The following is a 23,203-nucleotide window of genomic DNA, read 5'->3' on the forward strand; positions in this document are numbered from 1 at the left end:
CGGTGAGTTAGGCGGATGTCTACCCAAACATGTGAAGGCTTTCCCAAGTGGAATGGGTGGATGAGAACGACTTGTTCCAATGGCCATGAAGGCAGCTGAAGCAGGCACTTTGGAGTGCTTAGAGCTTGGTCAAGGCATCAAAGACATCAAAGGTCATCCACTGCATCCCAGACCATTGCCAGTCATGACTTTCGTTTTGCCACTGGATTTACATAACTCAGAAAGAGAGAATGAGGTTGATGACTTTGTACAATTCTGCCTCAATTAAATGCAATTCATACACAAGTCAAGACAACACCCCATGATGTCATTGGTTCTCTTTAAAAAAAAGGACAAACAACAAATTCTAGCCATTCTGGAAAGCAGTTTCTACAAGATTTTCCCAGACCTCTTCAATCTTAGTACTTTCCCTCAGACATTTTCTTCAATTTATATTCTTGTTTGTACATTGTCTCCCCACTAGAATGTGAAGTCCTTGAGATTGGGAACTGTGAATTTTTGTTGTGTTTTGCTTCTTATTGTATCTCTGGGACTTAGCACAATGCTTGCTACATAGTAGGTACTTAGTAAATGTTTGTTGACATAACTTGATATAGATAAGTGGGATAGCTTAGGAATTCATCTGCTGAACTTAGTATACTTTAAAAAAAAAACAACTCCCCAAAATAAAAACCAAGTTATTCTTAAGGAGATTCACAGGAGTATATATAATACTTTTTTTTGTTCTTTATATGTGGAAATGTTCATGTTTTTAAAAAAATTCATTTAAAAATGACATTTGTTTCTGAAAGTAGTAACACCACTTGAGCCAGAGCATTTATAAACTCGTATCAGATCTCCAAAATTATAACCAAATTTAATTAATAAAATAAAATATAATGTACCTTTAGGTGTTACTCTGTATATAAATGCTTGACCAAAAAGACATCTTCATTAATTATACTACTAAATTAACTGGAAATTTTAAAAGTACCTTTTATAAGGGATTTATCCTTTAAACCATTTTATTCATATCAGCAAACTGTTTTAATGTGGGGTGCTGGCCAAGATGTGAAATGATCTTGTGACTTAAAACTGAGTTTTTAAATAGCTTTCATTAAGATGATATTTCAGGTGCAGTGGTAAAAACCAGTTTTTATTTTAAAGGTATTTGAAGTGGTGGAACGTGTGGAAGAATTAAGGAGAAAGTGGCCTGTAGCTTGGGGAAAGTTAGATGATGGAAGTATAGGTGTGGTCACTCCTTATGCTGATCAGGTGTTCAGGATCCGTGCAGAACTTCGAAAAAAGAGATTATCTGATGTCAATGTGGAAAGAGTGCTCAACGTTCAGGGTAAGTAACAATTAAGTTTTCTGAAGTCACTCAAATGTAAATATTTAGAAATGCCTTTTGAAAACTTTGTATTCACACCTTCATAATTTTTGAAGTAGAGAAGCATATGGTGCAGTGGATAGAGAGCTGGCTTTGGTGTTAGACCTCTGTTCAAGTGCTGCCTCTCCCACATCAGGGCTGTGGGATTCTGAGTGAAGGGATTAAACTCTCAGTGCCTGAGACAGCTCTCTAAGACTGTAAGAGGCAGAGAAAGTACAGATACCTATTTTTAGGGGAAGCTCCTTATCAGGAGTTCCCTAACACAGTAAAATCACGAGTCTTGGTCCAAAAAAACTAAATGTGTGTGTGTGTGTGTGTGTGTGTGTGTGTGTGTGTGTGTGTGTGTGTGTGTGTGTGTATGCATAGGCAATTACATAAGCATTTTCATGCCTATTCTATATATTAAAGATTGGTCCCAGATTAATTTAAATACTTTATGAAATTGTGCAGAAGTGCTCATCACAATTGCCTGAATGAAAGAAGTATAAGTAAAATATTTCAATGTGTCTGATTTTCTGTATGTTGACAAAAGATAGCCCCCCCCCCAAAAAAAAAGTACAGCATAAAATGTTGCTATAGCTAGTTTCTTTTTGGCTATTAGAATGTGAGATTTTTCATTTAAAAACTTGTTACTTCAAGACACTAGTAATATTTACATTCTATTTGAGATGTTTTGGGAATTATTTTTTTTGTGTCTTTGTGTCTGATATTGAATTAGTAGGATGTTTGGCTTCCTCTTTACATCCATAAAAGGCAATAATGATATTAATCTTTATTTTATGATATTTTGTGATTAGTTTCTGCTTCATTTTCAAGATCCCAAGCATATCGTAGTGAAAAATCTTTGGCTACATTTCTGACCAATAGTGAGAGTGCTAATTCTGGGAAGACAAATACTCATAAAACAGGATTAGCAAGAATTTCTTGTACCTAAGAAATGACACTTCAATGCATTTTAAGTGATTTGTTTGTTTTCTTTATAGTAGGAATTCATTAGAACTGTTTATGTGATACCATTTTGATATTTATTTATTTTACATTTTATTTGTATTCATACTGTTTACTTTTCATCACATTCATTTACAAATATAGTCCTCTCTCTTTGCCTACCTATTGAATCATTCCTAGTAAGAAATATTTAAAAAGAAAGAGGAAGAAATAATTCAGGAAAAAAAAACTTGGTTGTCAGACTTTGAGAATATATGTAATATTTTATATTCATAATCTCCCACTTCTGTAGTGAAGGTATATATTCTCAATCTTCTCTGGGGCCAAAGTTGTCCATTATAATTATGTGTTCAGTTTCATTTTATTGTTCTTTGAGATTTAGCATAGAGCTAGGAAATGAACCTGTGATTTCACTATTGAAAAGATTATCACATTCTCGACAATTTATAGTCTTAGAGAATTGCCCAAAATACCAAGAAGATAATACATTTGTCCAGTGTCAGACAGTATGTATCAGCAGAAGGACTTGAATCCATGTCTTCCTCGCTTCAAGACTGGCATTCTACCCCCTATACCATGCTGCCTCATATTATGGGTGTTATTAAAAGAAAATGATCAGCATGATGTGGTTGCTAATTGTGATAATAATAAAGTGATTATTGAAAGTCTCATTGCTTTCTGTGCTGTTCACACCACATCATAGTATTTTTTTCAATTTTAGGCACAGTATTTTAGGAGGGACTGACTACAGAATATCTAGAAGGCAGGAGGGATGGTGAGGAATCAGGACTCTAACTTAGGAATTCTTAAAGGGACTGAGAATGTTTAGCTTGGAGAAGAAAAAAATTAGGGACTTGATAGATACCTTCAAATATTTGAAAGTTGTTGACTAAAAGGGAAGAAATAGACTTTGGGGGTGGAGAACCTGCTGTCTTGAGGCCACATGTAACCTTCTGGCTTCTTAACTGTGCCCCTTTGACTGAGTCCAAGTTTTATAGAACAAATAGGGGAAGTTATTAATTATTAAGTAAAGGGCTGCATTTGAGGACCTAGAGTGCCACATGTGGCCTTGAGGCCACAGGTTCTCCAGATTGGTTTCTGAGATACCTTTCAAATTTTAAGATGCTGAATTTTAAATTATTGGGAAGAGGTTTTGACTAAACATGCAAAAGAACTTTTTGCTAGCTTTGGCTAACAACTAGAACTCTACAACTGTAGAAAGAATTGCCTTATGGGGTAATAAAGTATTTAAGCTGAAGCTGGATGACCAGCTGTCAGGGTTGCTGTAGTATTGGGCACAATCTTGCCTTGGACAGAAGATTGTATGAGGTGATCTTTGGGGCTGGTTTCAATTCCTAAGTTTCCTGGATTTTGTGAAAATGTGATCCTTTCGTTTTGTTACTGATTAATAACATTAAATGTAAAATGTTCTTAATTTCTTTAGGAAAGCAGTTTAGGGTTTTGTTTCTGAGTACAGTACGTACCCGGCACACTTGCAAACATAAACAAACCCCAATTAAAAGGAAAGAGCAACTATTAGAAGATTCAACAGAGGATTTGGATTATGGTTTTTTGTCCAACTACAAACTTCTCAACACCGCCATAACAAGAGCACAGTCCTTGGTAGCTGTGGTGGGTGATCCTATTGCGTTGTGCTCTATTGGAAGATGCAGGTATTTTGAGTATGTGTGTATATATTGTTGACTGAAAACATTGGGAAGAAATGCAAGGATGCCTTTATGTTATGACCTCCTAGCATTTGATTGATCCATTTTAATAAATTTTGAGCAATATAAGCATATAAATTTTATTTCCTTGACTTATTCAGTATCTTAACAATTTTATACCTGTCTGTGAATATAGTCCTTAAATAGTTTTAAGTAACCTCTAGCAGTATAAATAATGGATATGATGAATTTCTTTTCTTAGGCATTTTCTGCCATGCCTTTTCTTTGCATTCGTTATTTGTACTCCTTCAAAAGCTCCTGTCATCTTTCCAGACTAAAATGGTCTGTCATCTTTCTATTTCTGCTTATGGCTCTTTAAACATTATTATCAGTGCCTTGGTCAGACATAAATTGTAAGAAGCTTTTTGTCTTAATATAAGAACATTATCAAAACAGACACTAAATGTTTTTTTTAATATGCCTTATACCATTTATCTGAATGTTAAAATTCTGAATTTAATGGTATTGGGTTTGAACTTTTGACTCTTGAAACGGCATATCTGTTTATGTGTGTATAGCTCGAACAGAAAGAATTATGAAAAGTTTACTTTTTATGCAAGAAAAATGTGCTAAGATTTACATAAAATTTTTACAAATCTTATACTACCTATCAAAGTGAATTCAGGATCAGAAACATGGTCTAAGTAGCTTTGAAATGTTCCATGGATAACTATTTCATTATTATTGTCAATAATAATAATACTAGTAGCTGATATTTTATATTATATATTTTGATTTGTGAATCATTTCTTATTTTATCCTCACAAAAACCCTGAGAGGAAGATGCTGTTATTATCCCCATTTTATAGCCAAGAAAACTGAGGCTGTGACTTTGCAGGGGTCACATAACTAGCAAATGAGTGATGCCATATTTGAACTTGTCTTTTTGACTCCAGTCCTAGTTCTCTATCCATTATACCACTATCTGCCTATTGTATGATATTGTTGTTGTATAGTACTGTTAAGATAGATCTGTTTGGATGGAGCCCCCTGTAAAGTCAAGAATGCATTGTGAAGTAAATGTGGCAACATTTTCTTTTTCATATGTCCCAGGAGACATAAATGTTTTATATAAAGGAAATCTACTTGGGCTATTTAAAAATAAAATCTTTATTTTGGCAGAGCTATAGCTAGCCCTACCTGTTATTTGTTTGTTTGGGCCTTTAATTATAACTCCCCTGCCTGCTCAGGTGATCCCATTCTATCCCATCTTTTCCAGCACATTGTCCCCTATATCATCTAATAATTGTCCCCTTTTCACTAATCTTCAGTTCTTCCCTATCTACTGACTTCTTTCCAGCTTTCTACAAACATGTCTGTGTCTTCTGAATTGTCACTTGATCCTTCTATCTCTGCTAATTATTATTTATTTCTCCTGCCTTTTATGTGTTAATTCCTTAAGAAGGCTGTCTACAACAGGTGCTGCCGTTTTCTTTCATCTCATTCTCTTCTTTACTCTTTGCAGTCTAGCTTCTGATCTCATCATTCAGCTGAAACTTTTTTTGTATAAAGTTACTGCTTAATTGCTGAATCTGATGGCCTTTTCTCGATCCTTATTCTTCTTGACCTCTCTGTTGATCACCCTCTTCACCTTGATATTCTCTTTTCTCTACATTTTCATGACACTGTTTTTTCCTGGTTCTCTCCCCTACCTGTCTGACCAATACATCTCCTTCTCCTTTGATCTGTATCCCTGTCGTGCTCACTCGCAGTGGGGGCACATAAAGTTGTGTTCTAAGCTGCCTTCTCTTCTCCCTGTATACTATTTCGCTTGGTGATCTTATCTTCTCTCATAGATTCAGTTATCATCTCTATGAAGATGATTCTCAGATCTACTTGTCCAGCCCAAATCTCTCTCCTCACCTCCAAGCCCACTTCTCTAGCTGTCTTTTAAACGTCTCAAACTGGATATCCTATAGACATTTTAAACTCAACATGTTCAAAACAGAACTTATTATCTTTCCCTCTTAAATTTTTTCCTCTTCTTAATTTCCTTATTTCTGTTGAGGGTACCACCATCTTTCTAGTCATCCAGGCTCACCATCTAGGTGTCACATCCTCAAGTCCTGACCCTCCTACCCTCCATATTCAATCCACTAGTCAAGTCCTGTCTTTGATACCTTTGTAACATCTTTCATGTACATCCTCTTCCCTCCTCTGACATTGCCACTACTCTGGTGCAGGCCCTCACCACTTTGTTCTTGGACTATTGCAATAGCCTGCTAATTGGTTTCCCTGCCTTAAGTCTTTCCCCACTCTAATCCATCCTCCATTCAGCTGTCAAATTGATCTTCATAAAGCTGAGGTCTGACCGAGATCCCTCCCCCTCCACCCAATTCAGTAACCTCCAGTGGCTCCATATAACCCTTAGGATCAAATATGGAATCCTGTTTGGCTTTCAAAACCCTTTGTAACCTGGCCCTTTGCTGCCTTTTCAGTCTTCTTATACCCTACTCCCTTCCAGTGATATTGGCCTTACTCTGCTATCCAGTTACACTGGCCTCCCTGCTATTCTTTACACATAACAATCCCTCTGTTTCTCCATGCCTGGAATTCTTTCCCTCTTCATCTCTCTACATCCTGGTTTTCCTCACTTCCCTTGAGACTCCGCTAAAGTCCCATCTTCTTTGAGAAGACTTTCCCAGTTCTTAATCATAGTGCTTTGCCTCTGATATTATCTACAGTTTACCTTGTATATAGTTTGTTTATATAGTTGTTTGTATATTGTCTTTCCCATTAGACTATGAGCTCCCTGAGGGTAGACAGATGGTTATTTTTGATTTTGCCTTTCTTTGTATCTCCAGTGCTTAGTACAGGGAACAGCACATAGTAGGTACTTAATAAATGTTAGTTGGCTGGTTATGTGAAGAAACCCCTGCCAATGCCAATCTAAAGACAGCATGGAGGGATAATGGATAGGGTCTAGTACTTTGAATCAGAAAGACCTGGGTTGAAATCCTGCTCCAGATACTCACTAACTGTACAATTGTAGATAAGTCACTTGTCTTTGATTGAGTCCCTTCTGGCTCTAAATCTATGATCCTATGCACAATTATTTTGCAATTTAAAGTTTTAAGAAAGTTGCCTTTGGGCAATAAGAAATTAAGTAACATAGCTCCATATATGTCATATGCAAGACATAAGCTCAGGTCTTCCCGACTTTGAGGATGACTGTACTATGTCACATGGCTTCTCATAGTCCCTAGAAAATTTTTGTGAGAGAAAGAGGAGTGGGTAGCACAGAAGGCAGTCCCATCTGGAGGGTAGTCATGCCAGGAGTGTCTCATAGAAGGTGCTTTTCTCACCCTAGAAGAGGGTGATACAGCAATGAGATGTAGAGGAGATTTTGTTTTCAGTTGACTGGTAAGTGCAGGAATGGGGGTAGCTCTAGGGAGGAAGCATTTCCTCCTGAGGAAGTAGCATATATTCTCTTCCCACTCTTTCTTGTTAGCTCCCTGACCTTTTATCCAAGCCCAGTTAATGCCCTTCACACGACGGCTTAAAACTCAAACAGATAGAGATATCCTTAGAAAGAATATACCATAGGGGCAGCTAGGTGGCGCAGTGGATAGAGTCCTGGCCCTGAAGTCAGGAGGACCTGAGTTCAAATCCAGCCTCAGACCAAACACTTGACACTTACTAGCTGTGTGACCCTAGGCAAGTTATTTAACCCCAATTGCCTAAAGAAGGGGGGGGCAGCTAGGTGGCACAGTGGATAGAGCACTGGCTTTGAAGTCAGGAGGATCTGAGTTCAAATGTGGCCTCAGACCAAACACTTGACACTTATTAGCTGTGTGACCCTGGGCAAGTCACTTAACCCCAATTGCCTAAAAAAAACCCCAAAACCAAAAACAAACAAACAAAAAAAAGAAAGAATACGCCACTAGCCGATTCATGATTTAGAGATTCTGTTTATGGATGTGTTAATTAAAGGAAAGCAGATTACACGTATGATTTCATTGGTATGCAGGATTCCTAGGTAAGGAAATTTTTACCAATGCAGTGATAGGACTACCACTGATAGTCTGAGAGAGTTTGTTGCCTAAGGTGCTGAGAGGTTAAGTGACTTGCTCAGTGTCACACAGCCAACATGTATCTGAGACAGAACTTGAACTCAAATCTTCCTGGTTTCAAAGTCTGCTGTCTATCCACTATGCCACTTTGTTCTTTTAGCTTAAAGTTGGATTACAGGTATCAATAAATGAAAATATTGCCATAGACACTGTTTCAAATTTTGATATATTTTGTGAAATTTAGGTTATCATTCCTTTTCATCCTCTAGGGACAAAAGTGAATTGAAAGTAAATGATTAGAATTAACTATAGAAATGTAGACAAGACTCTACTTAATGAATTGGTTAATTTGTACTTGTTACTTAGAGCTTACAGAGTACTTGCCATTTGATTTATGATAAAACATATTCAAGCTCATGTATAGAGTAGAGCATCATGCATCAGGAGCAATAAAACATTCATAAACAATATTTAGGAATAATTATTAAGAATATGGATAGCCTTAAATGATTTTCAGCAATTTACTGTACCCCACATTTTCTAATAGTTACCCTTTCCTATAATGGTGTTTTCATTCATCTTGGTTTAATTTCTCATTTTGTTCCATGCACTAGATATTTTTTGCTCAGAGGAAGATGAATGACTCTTCCTAAAATTATATAGTCACAATCATCTAGGCCCAGTTTTTAATATTAGGACGTTATATCATCATTGCTTTGGCTAGCTCTAAGACTTTACATCTATTACTATTGAATTTCATCTTATTAAATTCAGCCAGTACTTTAGCCTGTCAAGATCTTTTTGGATGGTGACTCCATCTTCTATTGTGGTAGTCATCTCTTCTATCTTGTCAACAAACACCTCCAAGGCTATTACCCAACTAGTTTAACTCAAAACATAATTAGGAAGTAAAATGTATTACAGAAAAAAACCATATATAATCAAATACAAAAAAATTTGAATTTATTTATATGTGGCTCTGTTCCATCTACAGATAATTTATTGGTGTTCTGGTAGACAAAGCAGCAATCCCTGAGGCATTCAACTGGAGACCTCTTGCCAAATGGCATTGAGTCATTAACTACTCTTCTGTTCAATCATTCAACCGTTTCCAAATCTATTTAATTTTTTTTTTAAAAATGAACTCCATTGGCTTCTAATAATTTCAGGTTCAAATATAATTTTTTCCTTTCAGCTTATATTTTAAATTCTTCACAATGTGAACCTGACCTATGTTTTCACATTAGTCCTCTTCACATATACTGTGGTCAATTCAAATGGTCAAGTTTGCCGTTCTTTTATATACAACACTACATATCTTGTTCTCATGTGTTTGTATTGACTATCCCCCACGTCAAGAATGCTATTCCCCTTTACTCTTAAAATCCTTAGTTTCCTTCAAGGTTCAGCTCAAAAGCCACTTTCTTTATGATACCTTTCCTTTTAGTGTCTTCACTTCTATATTGCATTGTGTCTATTTTATATATAAATATGTACGTACATGTTATCTCCCTTGGCTTCATTGTAAACTATGTAAAGGTAAGGAAATCTTTTTTTTTTTGCATCCCTATTTCTTAGCATGGTAGTATTTGGCTCATAGTTGGTGCTTAAGAATTCTTGAGGGTTGATGATTTGATTACCATCTAGTCCATATGTCTCCATCTTTTCCAGAAGAATGGTATGAATTACAGTATCAATACTTTGCTAAAATCTAGATAGACTATATGTACAGTACCACTCTTGTTTAGTAACCTCATCAAAATAGTGGTGTACTAGGGCTCTAGGTATACCACTGATCAGGAAGACCCAAGTTCAAATTCTGCCTCAGACACCTAGCTTTGTGACCCTGAGTAAGTCACTTAACCTCTTTTAGTTTTGTTTCCTCACTGTAAAATTGGGATAATAATACCTATCTCGTAGGATTGTTATGAAGATCAAATGACAACATACGTAAAGTGCTTTGCAAACCATAACATACTAAATTAATGATATTGATGATGATGATGATGATGATGATTGAGGTTAGTCTGTCATAACATATGCTTAATGAAGCTGTGCTGCTTCTTTCTAATTTCTGCTTCTTTTATTAGATGTATATTAAATTCCTCTTTAATGATTCATTCTGGACTTTTTCCAGAAATCAAAGTCAGGGTCCCTGGTCTATAATTGGGAGACTATTCTTGCCCACTCCTCCAATTTTTAAAAGTCAAGACATTTGACCATTATCAGTCTTGTGCTCCTTCTCCCATTCTCCACAGTCTTTTGAAATGTCACTGACACTCAGAAATTTCACTTGCCAGTTCTTTCAGTACCTTAAGATATAATTTATTTGAGAGTGAATTTATTATGGCTGTCTGGGTGCTTTCTTACTCTCACCTTATTTATCTTGGGTATCAACTCTCTATTTGTAATTTTTGTTCTGCCCTTTCTAATTTAAGGCTGAAAATGTCATTTTCAGAGAAAACAGTAGCAAAATAAGAATCAGCCATCTATGTGTTCTCCCTTTTGTTAGTTATCATAAACTCCTTCTCCCTAAATGGTAGTCCTACCTCTTCTTTGATCTTCCTCTTTCCCACAAAAACAAGGAAACAAATCCTTTTTTGTTGTCTTTCATATCCTGTGCTAGCCTCTGCTCATTCTGACCTTTAGCGCGCCTGAATCTATCTTTACAGGACTGTAATATTCTTTTTTTTGGGGGGGGAGTGAGGCAATTGGGGTTAAATGACTTGCCCAGGGTCACATGGCTAGTGCATGTCATGTGTCTGAGGTTAGATTTGAACTCAGGTCCTCCTGACTCCAAGGACAGAGCTTTATCCACTGTACCACCTCATTGCCCCTTAAGACTGTAATATTCTTATATTCATCCTTTGTTACCTGCCTTCACTTACATCTTTAGTATGAGTTTTCTAAATCCACATTAGTTGATAAGTTCCCTGTGCAATCCCCACCAGTCTCTTCAGACAACTTTCAGTTTTATTTTTCATCAGACTTGTTTCCCTCTGAATCTTTGGAATTATATTCTTGAGGATTTACCATCCCTTTTAGGCTGACTTCTGTGAAATTGTAGTCCATACAATCCTACCTTGGCTTCCTTTGAAATCTTTGAATCTGCTTTCCCAAAGTCACGGGTGCATGTCAGAATATGCTTCACTTTCTTCTCTGTGATAAATTTTTAGAGGAATTGGTCATTTGTCCAAAAGATCCTCATTATTACCACTCTAGCTACCAGTTCTTTCTTGTTAGTGAGAGTCGGATTCAGTATTAGAATATCTTGTTAGCTCCTTCACCTTTTGAAGGTTGAAATTATTGTTAAAGCAAGCAAAGAAGTTTTTAGGTGTTTTAATCTTGGCAGAAAGAGCTCTCTCAGATTTCTAAGTAGTTTAAGTTGTCTAGAATTATTATATCATAACTGTGTCAGGCTTGTGTTCTGTTCAGAAACTCTTCATTTACTTACTTGTTCTGTCCAGAAGGTCTGTAGTATGTGTCAGTGACAAAATTGCTTGTTTCCCCCTCAGTAGATCTTTATGCAGGTGCTCTCCATCATACTTCCCCCTTCCCCCCTTAGGTTGTTAGAGTTTCCTTGCATGATTATACCGTTACCATAATGCCCACCTTTTACCTATCCTGTACCTTTTAAATAAGGTGTAGTCTTCTAGGGCCATATTCCACTCATGAGCTTAATTCCATCATTTCATCCCACCAAATTTCAGTGATATCTATCAGATATCACTTTCTTGCATTCGGACCTGTAGGTCTTTTATGTTACTTACTCAATGGACATTTATGTTTAGATATTTCAGATGATACTATTGCACCTTTCTGGTATTTTTTTCTATGAACTTCTGGATGTCTCAACTGCTATTTTTCCTTGTAGCTACTCTTTATGTTATGTGGCTTGGTGGATATACATAGATATCACTCTCCCATCCTTTAATTTTATTTTAAAGACCTTTTGATTAGATTTGTAAGATAACCAGCAAATACATACTTACAAGCCTCTGTTAGGTTTATTTCAACTTTTGGCAAAAAGTCATACCTTTTTTTAAAGCTGTGATTTAGGAATACAAATCCCATTTTCAAACACCACTTTCATATACAGCTGTTTACTTTCCAAACTTTTTTTTTATCTCTTCTAGATCTTTGCCTTCAGTGGGCAACAGTGAGGAAAATACAACCTGTGTTCCTATGATCCTCAGTTTCTTGCATAAGACTTCATAATCCTTGGTGATACTTCTCAAAATATCAAAATTCTTCCTGGCAATCTCCAGAAGTGACTAGTAATTATCCATTTTTGGCATATCTTGGGAGGTTTTATATTGTATCTTGGAAATGTGCCCCAGCCCCAGAAAGACAACAAATTTCTTTTGTTGATCAAAGTTGCCTCAGTACACTTTCTGGACACTTTCAGAAGGAAATAGCTACTTATGCTCCAAGGAATGATATAGCAGAAGTACAAAAGCCTCCCGAAAGGATCTATTTCAATTTTCTTCAGGAAGGGGCTTAATTTTTTTTTTTTTAGCTCCAAGTATACAGTTGATGTTTTTCTTCCCTTACTCCTCTTACTATTTTTCCACTCATCAATGTTCTGACAAGGTCAAGTTTCTCCTCCAAGCAGCTCCTGCTTCCATTTTTAAATTAATTTTGTTTTGTTATTCTGAACTTGAAAAATGTTAAATAACATAATCAATGTACTGTACACAAAACAGAAAAAGAGGATTGTACATGAAACCTCAAATATAGCTTGTATTTTTAACAGATTATACCAAATTCAACTTATTAGTTTTGAAGCTGCCCTGCTTTTCTTTCTCTTTCTGTTTTGTGGATTTTAAAAAATACTACAGTGACCCTCTTTATTTTTTATTTTTGGGGGAGAGATCACTATTGATAGTCCTTCATTTTTTATAGTACCCTTATAACAAATAATCATGAACAAGCAAAAGAAATTTGCATTTTTGCCTTGTCCAAAAATGTCTATCTCATTCTATACCTTAAGTCTCCTACCTCTGTCAAGCAGTGCTTTTTCATCAGTCCTTCTCATGGTTGGTCACTGCTTTGATTAGAGTTTCTAGATCTTTTAAAGTTATTTTCTTTTACAGTGTTCCAACAACTATATAAATTATTCTCTGGGTGTTTACTTCACTTTTGCTTCAGTTCAGTGAGTCCTCCCAGATTTCTCTGAATCCATCATTTCTTACAGCACGATGATATTCCATTACCTTTATATGTTACAATTTATCCAGCCTTTTTCCAATTAATGGGTACCATTTTAGCTATTTTTCATGATTTAGTGTTTCAAAGTAGCATTTGTATTGTTTCTGCTAACTAACCTCTGGAAAGGTATTCTTCTAGTCCCATCACTTTGTTTCCTGTGTTTAGAACTTGGCAGTCATTTGGCTGTGGCAGAAATATAAACTTTGTACACCCATTTTAAGTTACTACAAGATTTGATCTTTTTATGCTGGTTGAAATTCTCAGCCTTTTTTTTTTTTAACTACTTGCAGGTGTTTACCTCAGAAAAAAATCCTTTGTTACCTTTTTGCAGCTGACAACTCAATAACCATATCCAGGTTTCTTCCTTTGTTTCAGCAATTTTACAGTCATTCCCTACTTCCTTTCCACTTAGCACTAATGTCTTATTTCACCAATTTCTTATTACCTACCAGTTTACTAATTTGTTTTTGTTATTAGTTTGTTTTACTTAGGTTGACTTGCAACTTCTTTTTTCTTTTCCTTCTCCTTGAGTTCTTTTCAAGTTCTTACTCCTTAATCCTATTGCTTCTCTTGCTCCTTTTCCTATAATCTTCTCTTACTGAGGTTATAAATAGAATCTGGACTGAGATTTATCTCCTTTAAATTTATCCAAATGTCTCCAAATTTCTTCTCTCTGAATTCCTCTTCCATTCTTCATGAGCCTCAACCCCACTCCAAATCACCTACACATTTTCCTTCTCCTTCTTAATCAGCTGAAGTCCTCTTTCTTCTCTCTGATTCTTGCAAGCTGCAAGTAGTGTTGAATACAGGAGTACTTTGTAACCATAAAATATTATACATAAATGTAAGGTCTCATTGTCATCATATTAACTTAAGCACTTTAAAATGAGATTTGGAAAATGATTTATTTACTTGAACTTATCAGTTTCCCTCACCCCCAATATCTAGTACTAATTGATATAGCATTTATAAATATCAATCATATATTTAATGAGCACTTAGTTTAAACAGTATCCTATGTGTTTTGTTGTTGTTATTGTTAGGTAATTTTCTTTTTTACTCTGAAATTGGAATACTCATAGAGGGCTATAGCATAATGGACTTCCCTTCAAGTTCCACCCTTCTACCCCCTTAAAAATATAAAAGTTGAATAGTTTGGGAAATCAGGTCTATAGTAGGTAGTCACAAGAATTGTGTAGAGTGAGGAAAGGAATAATACGGTAACATTTTAATAAGCTGGCATGATTTTCCAGAATGTGAGTGTTTTAAACTAACAATGAACTTATTCATGCAGTGAGGTTGTCCAGTGCAAAAATGGTCAAACAGTTACTGCCTCAGACCCATATGTGATTCTTTGTAGTTTCTTATCTTGGGGAACAGAATTTGCATTGTAAATTATTGGATATTATGATTAATAAGATTTTGTCCTTTTTTTAAAGATTTAAAATAAGCAACGTAGAAACACATGAAAGTAACTAGTAATAGATTAAGTTGATTTTATAGCAGTTTATTTGATTTTGAAAAAGCATAGTTTTGGTGTTCATCTTTCATCAAGTTAACCACCTTTGTGCAGTATCCAGATGCCCCTGTATATACTTCAGAGATTTGCCTCTGAAACTCTTTCAGGTGTGCCTCATTACATTGGCTGGCCTTTTATTTTACATATCTTTTTTTTTTCCTTCAAAGAAATATAGCACTTTATCAACAATAATTCTTTCATTTAGTGATGGGGAGATTGAGATTATTATCAACATATTCCATAAGAAACCTCATAAGAATACGAAGCTAAATTTTCTATAGCTATTCTAGCTAAGCACAATAAACATAGAGGAAAAAAGTAAAACATTTTCTCAGCACTTCACACCATTAGAAAGCAGGATGCTTTCGAGGCTAAAATGGCATAAAGTTTGATCAGAAGTACATAAAATAGGGAAAAACAATATAGTAACTAGAAGGTATTCATTAAATTAGTCTATGAGAGAAATGTAAATTTAAAGTTGTCTCTGAAATGCTTAACTTAACCTGCTGAATCTTTCAAAGTTATTTCATAAGTATTCATTAGCTTGAATACAGCCAATGAGTGTAGATCTTCCCATATTGTAAACAAAAGATCTTCTGGCCTACTGGCTTTTTTGTGAGATAAAGAGTTGCTGGTTAACTGTGCGTGTCTGGGCTGGTGACACTAGGGCAAATGAATAGTGAGTATAAGTAGAGTAGTATATAACATTTTAAAAAGTAGTTTAAAAACCAAATGAGTTCAAACATTTGGTTTATTTAAATTGGAAAGGTAAACAAAATATAGGCGTTTAATACTCATATCTAAAGTGAATGAAATAAAAGCTAAACATGTTCTCCATCCTTATTTCATAGAATAAGAAATGACAGTGAAATTAATACCTGGTTAATTTAGGAAAAAGTAAAAAGAAATATTTCTACATATACATATATATACAATATATGTGTATAGATGCACATTGGAATTTATGGTCATAAGAGATCATAGTTGAATACTGTTTAAAAGGGTAGCAGGTATAGGAAACCTGCAGCCTCAAGGCCTGGTAGAGCAACTTATGCATTGTTAGCTCTTGAATGCTAAATTAAGGATAATCATATCTCTAATTTCAGACTATAAGCAATAAGAATAGGAAAGTAATTTTATTTTTTGTATAATATTTTAGTTTAGCCATTCAGCCTTTATTTCCTAGCAATACATAAAGCAATCTTAAGATTAATGAAATGTATTTTATTAAATTTTTATTTCTTTAGCAATGTATTTTTAAATTATTTGCATATAGGATTATTTTTACTTATTTGAACATTACTTATACTGATAAATTTTTTGACAATAAGGAACATGGAAGAATATGTATATATACCTTATAGTTAGTTCAAAATGAGGATTAAACTCTGCAAAATTTATTTGGGTTGGCCATCTCTACTCCTGTTCTGTTATGATGTACTTTTCTGTATTTGTTGCCTCAAGCTATCACGTTTATGGAAGAAACCATTTTCATATTCCTTTGTTAGCACAATTAAAATCTTTTTTGAAACTCAGTAAATATTTTTAGCAATGATCACATAGATTTTTTAAAAATTAAAAAAAAAATTTGTTGGAGCAGCTAGGTGGCACAGTGGATAGAACACTGGCCCTGGAGTCAGGAGGACCTGAGTTCAAATCCGGCCTCAGACACATAACACTTACTAGCTGTGTGTGACCCTGGGCAAGTCTCTTAACCCCATTGCCTAGCCCCTCCCCCCAAAAAAATTTTTTTTTTAAATTGCCATCTTTTATGTTTTGTAACATTTAGTTGATTGAAGGATATAAAATAAATTTTTTAAACTTTTTGGGTTCACTTTTCTGATTCATGAGATTGACAGATTATTCTAAATACCTTCTTTAGGACTTTTCCCATGTAAGTTCCTTACTTTAATTTCTTTTGCCTTTGAAGATTATTAATTTAATTCCTTTGTCTGTTTTACATGTATGATATTTATTAATTCTCATTTTAGATAGTTAAGAATTAAGAAATTAAATTTTTCAAAAGCTGGTATGCTGGAAAAAATCTTTAAAACAAAGGAAAAATCAAATAGAATCTTTAGTCATTTCTTATAATCCCAATATGGCTTATCTGAGCCAATTTTGAATTCTAGGTTGATTATTCATTCTCACATTTAAGGTTGACCAACTCTGCCCTTTAATGCAAGTGAGGCTAGACATACACGAGAAAGTAAACCTATTGCAAGAAGCAGTTCATTACAAAGCTAAAATTTTGAGATACTTAATTGTATTTTCAAGGAAAACAATTCTAAAGTCCATTTAGTTTCTTTTGTTCATATTCATGATCTCTTCTTTTCCAGTGATAAACTGATTTTTAAAAATCTTTTCTATAGGAAATTTTGGGAGCGGTTTATTGCCTTGTGTCATGACAACAAAAGCCTACATGGTATCACTTTTGAACAGATCAAAACTCAGTTAGAGGCTTTGGAGCTAAAGAAAACATATGTGTTGAATCCACTTGCTCCTGAATTTATCCCTCGGGCTCTAAGACAGCAACATTTGGGAAATGCCAGCAAACAGCAGCAATCACCACCCAAGGTAAAATTTTTGTTAATAAAAATCAAGAGGTGGAATTGAAAAAACATGGCTCTTGAAAAATAAGAAAGTTTTATTAGATTAGTTAGTAACCATATTCAGTAGCTTGTGTAGGAATTTAAGTTCAAAATTTCTAGTAAGCACAGTCCTTTTGGAATTTGTATACCATTAGATAATAGCAACATGATGCTGCTTAGCAGTATTTATTATTATTATTATTATTATTATTGTTATTATTATTATTTTATTGGTGCCTTTTAAATGCAACTACATTAGAAGTAATTAAGTGCTAACTCCTTGTGGTGTCCTTGTGATAGTTAAATTAAATCTCCCATTCTACTGTCTAATAGGTTTCCATGTTAGTGAGTTTTGCATACATAATGTAATTTTAATGTCTTGTCAAGCTTATTTAAAATATTCTTCTTGTAGCAGACTTATAATAATAGCAGTCTTAGTATAATAAATATGTTTACAGGTCTTTGTTGATGGGCCATTATTTCAAAGAACACTTCATGCAGTCTTAGAACTTGGATATCACAGGATCATAGATTTAAAGCTAGTAAGAACATTAGAAGTCATTGAAACTAACCCCCTTATTTTACAGAGGAGAAAACTGAGTGGCAGAGAGGCTGTATGACTTCTACACAGTCACCCAGGCAGGATATGGCAGAGGCAGGACAAGAAATCAGGGTTTTGAGTCCAAACCTAGCACACACTGCAGTATCCCAGGTTGCCTCCATGTCTTTTTAAAGGATCGTGTCTTTTTAAAGATTGTTGCAATAACGCTTGACCTATATTTGTTTCAACAGAAATTAATCTATTTAAAGGAGGAAATTCAGGACCTTTGTAGATAGTCTGCTTATAGCTGTTTTTATTAACTGCCTGGAATTATGCAGTTGATATATTTAGAGGACTCCTGTTAATAAAATACCTGCAATTATCAACTGAATAAGGAAGTTATAGGAATGGCATCTTTAACATTTACTCTAGGTTTTTTAAAATGATGTTATTGTTTATTAAAAAAGATAAAAAGTATTGATATAAAACAGTCATAGAAAATATTATTTATAAAGATTTAATGTGAAGTATTTCTAATTCACTTTTATCTGATTGAATAGCAATTGATTTTGTTTGCATATTAGCTTTGAAAGATATACTACATACACACACGAGTTGCTAGATGTTTAATAAAATATTTCTTGTTTAGTTTTCTGTTGAAGTCCTGTTTTGATACTTCACAGAGAATTATGGAAGTCACTTGGAGATTACAAAGGCTAAGGCAGTAGAATGAAAACTGTAGCATGTTCTGCCATTGGAGTAGTTCTGAGTAATTGGCCCAAAGATAAATTATGTGCTATTAACTGAGTCTAGCTGAAATTGGAGTCACTAAAGGACTATCTACTAAATATTTTTTCTGGCCACAGTAACTCAGAAGGCATTTCTACTGCATCGTTGGGGAGGGCATGCTCAAGCTAACAGAATCACAGATCTTTCAAAGAAACAAAGTATATTATTTAATTCTCAGTTAAATAGGTAGAAGATTGAATAGAGAACTAATGTGTGTGCTTATAGAATACTGTGTTTTCTTGATGATGAGGAAACTATTTGAGTTATAATAATGCTTTACTTTTCTGGTGTTAGAGAATGATATGTTCTAATTAAGTGAATTTTCTAGATAATTTTGTTTTAAACCTTTAACCATAGAAATAGGGGTAGTAAAGAATAATGGAGAATACGTTGGTCTTTGAGTTAGAAAAAAATAGGGTTCAAATACTGATTCTTAGCAGTGTGACCCAGGGCAAGTCACTTAACCTCTGTGTGCCTTTGACAACTCCTTATGCCTTATGACATCAGACATTATCTGTGTATTCACATAATCACAGACTTTTTATAGTTTCACAATTTTATTTTTATGAAAATCTGTCTAAAACATTAATGTTTGCCTTCTTAAACCAAATAAGTGTAATATAATTTTGTGATTTTTGGATAGCCATGTGAATAAACATCTATTATTGTACTGTGTACAATAATTAATAGGTGCAGATGATGTGAGACTTAGGCATAAATTAGACATTCATCCCAAATTATGATCTAGAACTTGTTTTCATCAGTTACACCTATGATGTAAGCTTGCTCTTCAGTAATTTGTACCTTTCTCATAAAATGAAGGAAACCATGTTTTGAATCCATTTGTTGCAATTAGAATGCAAGTTCCTAGGGCCAAGGAGTATATATTCTACAGATTTGTAATTTCCACAGCACATAATACAGTACCTTTTACATAGTAGACACTCACATTTGCTGAATCCATAAATTGTTGAAGGGTGATTAATAGCATGGCTTCCTTTGTTCCACAACATGGTTCACTGTTTCATAGACAACAAAAGCCAAAGCAGCTTCCTCTAAAATTATTTCTTTACCTTCTAGAAATTCATTACTCTGTTTCTTATTGCTACCTACCATTGATTTCTGACTGTAAATAGCATTCAGAACATTTTTTTTTATTGCTCACATCCTGAATTAGAGACATGCACCTAATTTTCAAGTTGACAGGATGTAAAAGGATATTCTTTACCCTTTCAAGATTTTATGGTACAGAATTTGAGGGGTACTTACTCCCACAGCCCCCAAATTTTAATCACTAAGAGAAAATGGTTAGCAGAAATGACACCAAATGACACCAAGCCAGTTTTCCCAGTATTTTCTGTAATATTTTGCTTTTGACAGCATTCCACATAAAATATTAAAATTTTCATCTTTAATGTTATAATGAGATTTAAATGAGATTTAAAGATTCATATTGTACTAGAAACACCTTCTGTTCCTTTATTTTCATGACTGCTGTCTTGGTTCTCCTTCCACCTGAATGTCTGCTCCTTTTCAATCACCTTTGCTAGATCATCATTTATGTCATTCCCACTAACTGTGAGTTATGCCCAAGCTCTGTGCTGGTTACTTTTTTTCCTCTGTATTATATTATTTGGTACTTTCATCAGCTTACATGAATTCACTTATCTCTATGCAGATAAGTCCTAGATTTATATATCCAGGCCTAATTTCTCTCATGAGTTCCAGCCCCACATTACAAACTTCCTGTTGGACATTTCAAATTAGATATGCTTTTAGCATCTTCGGCAGGTCTTCCTGGTTCTCCCAGTTGTTTTCACTGTATATATCTCATACGTTCTTACTTACATTTTTGTCTCTCTCATTAGAATGTAAACTTGGGAGACTAGAGACTGTTTTATTCTTTCTTTGCATCTCCAATGCCTAGCACAGTGTCTAGCACATAGTAAGCATTTAGTAAATGACTATGTAGTTTAGATATTAATTGTAGTTTAGTTTTTTGATAGAATTTACCTGTAAATCTTTCTGTTTTGGGCACTTTCCCCCCTTTCATAGTTTATTTATGGCTATATTCGATTTCTGAAATTTGATTAAGATCTTTTTTTAAATTTGAGTAGTTTATATTTTTTAGATAACCCTCCTTTTTAAAAAATTCTCAACTTCACTGGCATTTTGTATATAGGTTATGGTAATTCTTTTAATTTTCTCTTTGTTGTGTCTTTTCCTTTGTTTATTTTTTAATTTCAGTAATTTGATATCCCCCTTCTTTTCAGTCAGGTTGGCTAAATATTTACTGATTTTGTTAGTCTTTTAAAAAGTTCAGCTTTTTGTTTGCTTTCCTAATCATTTACGGAGCCTAGGTGATGTAGTGGCTAGAGTGCTGGGCCTGGAATCTGGAAGGCCTGAGTTCTAATATAGCCTTAGACACTTAATACCTGTATAATCCTAGACAAGCCACTTAATCTCTATCTGCCTCTGTTTTTTCTATTGTAAATGAGGATAATAATAGCACCTATCTCTCAGGGTTGTTGTGTATCTCAAAGAAGATTATATTTAGAAAGCACTTAGCACAGTGCCTGCCACATAGTAGGTGCTTAATAAATGCCTATCCCTTTCCTTTCCCCCTCCTACCCATATAGTTTTATTTTATTTTCCATTTTATCTTTTTTTCTTTTAATTTTCAAGATTTCCTCCTTTGTGCTTATTTTGGTTTTGTTCATTATCTAATTTTTAAATTTCATATTCAGTTCATTAATCCTCTTCCCCTTCCCCAACTTTGTAAATATATACTCTGAGGACTTTTAACTGCATCCCAGAAATTTAGGTAACTTGTTTAATTGTTATTATTTTCTTTTATTTTCTTCTTTTTAATTTATTTTTAATTTTTTAATCTCTCTTTTTAAAAAAAATTCATTTGTTTATTTTTAGTTTTCAACATTCACTTCCACAAGAGCTTGTGTTCCAAACTTTCTCCCTATCTCTCCTCTCCTCCCACCCCAAGATGGTGTGCATTCTGAATACTCCTTCCCTTGATCTGCCCTTCCTTCTATCACCCCCTCCTTCTCTTATCCCCTTCTCCTTCTATTTTCTTGTAGGGCAGGATAGATTTCTATACCCCATTGCCTGTATTTATTATCTTATTTCCCAGTTGCATGTAAAAACAATTTTCAACGTGTATTTTTAAAACTTTGGGTTCCAAATTCTCTCCCTTCCTCCCTGCCCACCCACCCTCATTGACAAGGCAAGCAACTTGATACAGGTTATACATGTGTATTCATGCAAAACACTTCTATAATGGCCTTGTCATGAAAAACTAACTGTATTTCCCTTCATTCTATCCCACTCCCCATTTATTCTATTCTCTCCTTTGACCCTGTCCCTCCTCAAAAGTATTTGCTTTTGATTACCACTTCCCACAATCTGCCCTCTCTTCAGTCATTCCACCCCGCCCCCAATCCCCTTCCCTGCTATTTTGCTGTAAGGTAAGATAGCTTTCCATACCCATTTGAGTATGTATGTTATTTCCTCCTTAAGCCAAATCCGATGAGAGTAAGATTCATTCATTTCCTCTCACCTTACCCTCTTCCCCTCTGCCGCAAAAGCTTTTTCTTGCCTCTTTTATTGAGACCATTTACTGCATTCCACCCCTCCCTTTCTCCTTCTCCCAGTACAATCCTCTCTCACTCCTCAGTTTTATTTTTTATATATCACCCCTTCATATTCAACTCACCTTGTGCCCTCTGTCTGTATATATTCCCTCCAACTACTCTAATACTAAGATAGGTCTCATGAGTTACAGATATCATCTTTCCATCTAGTAATGTAAAGAGTTCAACTTTAATAAGTCCCTTATTATTTCTCTTTCCTATTTACCTTTTCATCTTTCTCTTGAGTCTTGTATTTGAAAGTCAAATTTTCTATTCAGCTCTGGTCTTTTCATTAAAAAAGCTTGAAAGTCCTCTATTTCACTGAATACCCATTTTTCCCCTTGAAGGATTATACTTAGTGTTGCTGGGTAGATGATTCTTGGTTTTAATCCTGTCTCCTTTGACCTCTGGAATATCATATTTCAAGCCCTATGGTCCCTTAATGTAGAAGCTGCTAAATCCTATTATTTTCTTTCACATAGATTTTAATCATTTTTAAGATTTATTCTTTGACCCATTCATTATTTAGGTTTCATTGTTAAGTCTTCTATTAAGTCTGTATCTTTTAGTTATGGTTCTTATAGTCATTATTTTTATTACATTGTAGTGTTTAAAGGACATTCTTTTAATTTTTTGTAATAATTTTTTACATTCTGAACAATGATGCTAATCCAAGGAGTATTGTGCCGCTGTAGTTGTGGATACACATCATACTAGTCACCTTTCAGCTTACTGGCAGTCAGTGATGTATCACTAGTTGGAATATGGAAAAAAAGATCATCATGCATTAATGCTGATTCATGAGAATAGAATTGTTTAGAAGTTGAATAGCTTTAGTATCTATCTTC

At 34.6% G+C, this 23,203-nt stretch overlaps 1 protein-coding gene across 2 annotated transcripts in view; it reads left to right on the top strand.

The window, feature by feature from the left end:
* HELZ (helicase with zinc finger) overlaps positions 1-23,203 on the top strand; it is a 288,871-nt gene that overhangs the window by 196,794 nt on the left and 68,874 nt on the right. For both annotated transcript variants that reach the window (XM_021000986.2, XM_021000987.2), the window contains exons 20-22: positions 1,147-1,330; positions 3,762-3,990; positions 17,160-17,364. In XM_021000986.2, coding sequence (XP_020856645.1) covers positions 1,147-1,330; positions 3,762-3,990; positions 17,160-17,364 — 618 coding nt within the window. The remainder of the gene's footprint in view (positions 1-1,146; positions 1,331-3,761; positions 3,991-17,159; positions 17,365-23,203) is intronic.

Source organism: Phascolarctos cinereus, unplaced genomic scaffold (genome assembly GCF_003287225.1).
Source record: "Phascolarctos cinereus isolate Bilbo 61053 unplaced genomic scaffold, phaCin_HiC Scaffold_5;HRSCAF=322, whole genome shotgun sequence".
Lineage (NCBI taxonomy): Eukaryota > Metazoa > Chordata > Mammalia > Diprotodontia > Phascolarctidae > Phascolarctos > Phascolarctos cinereus.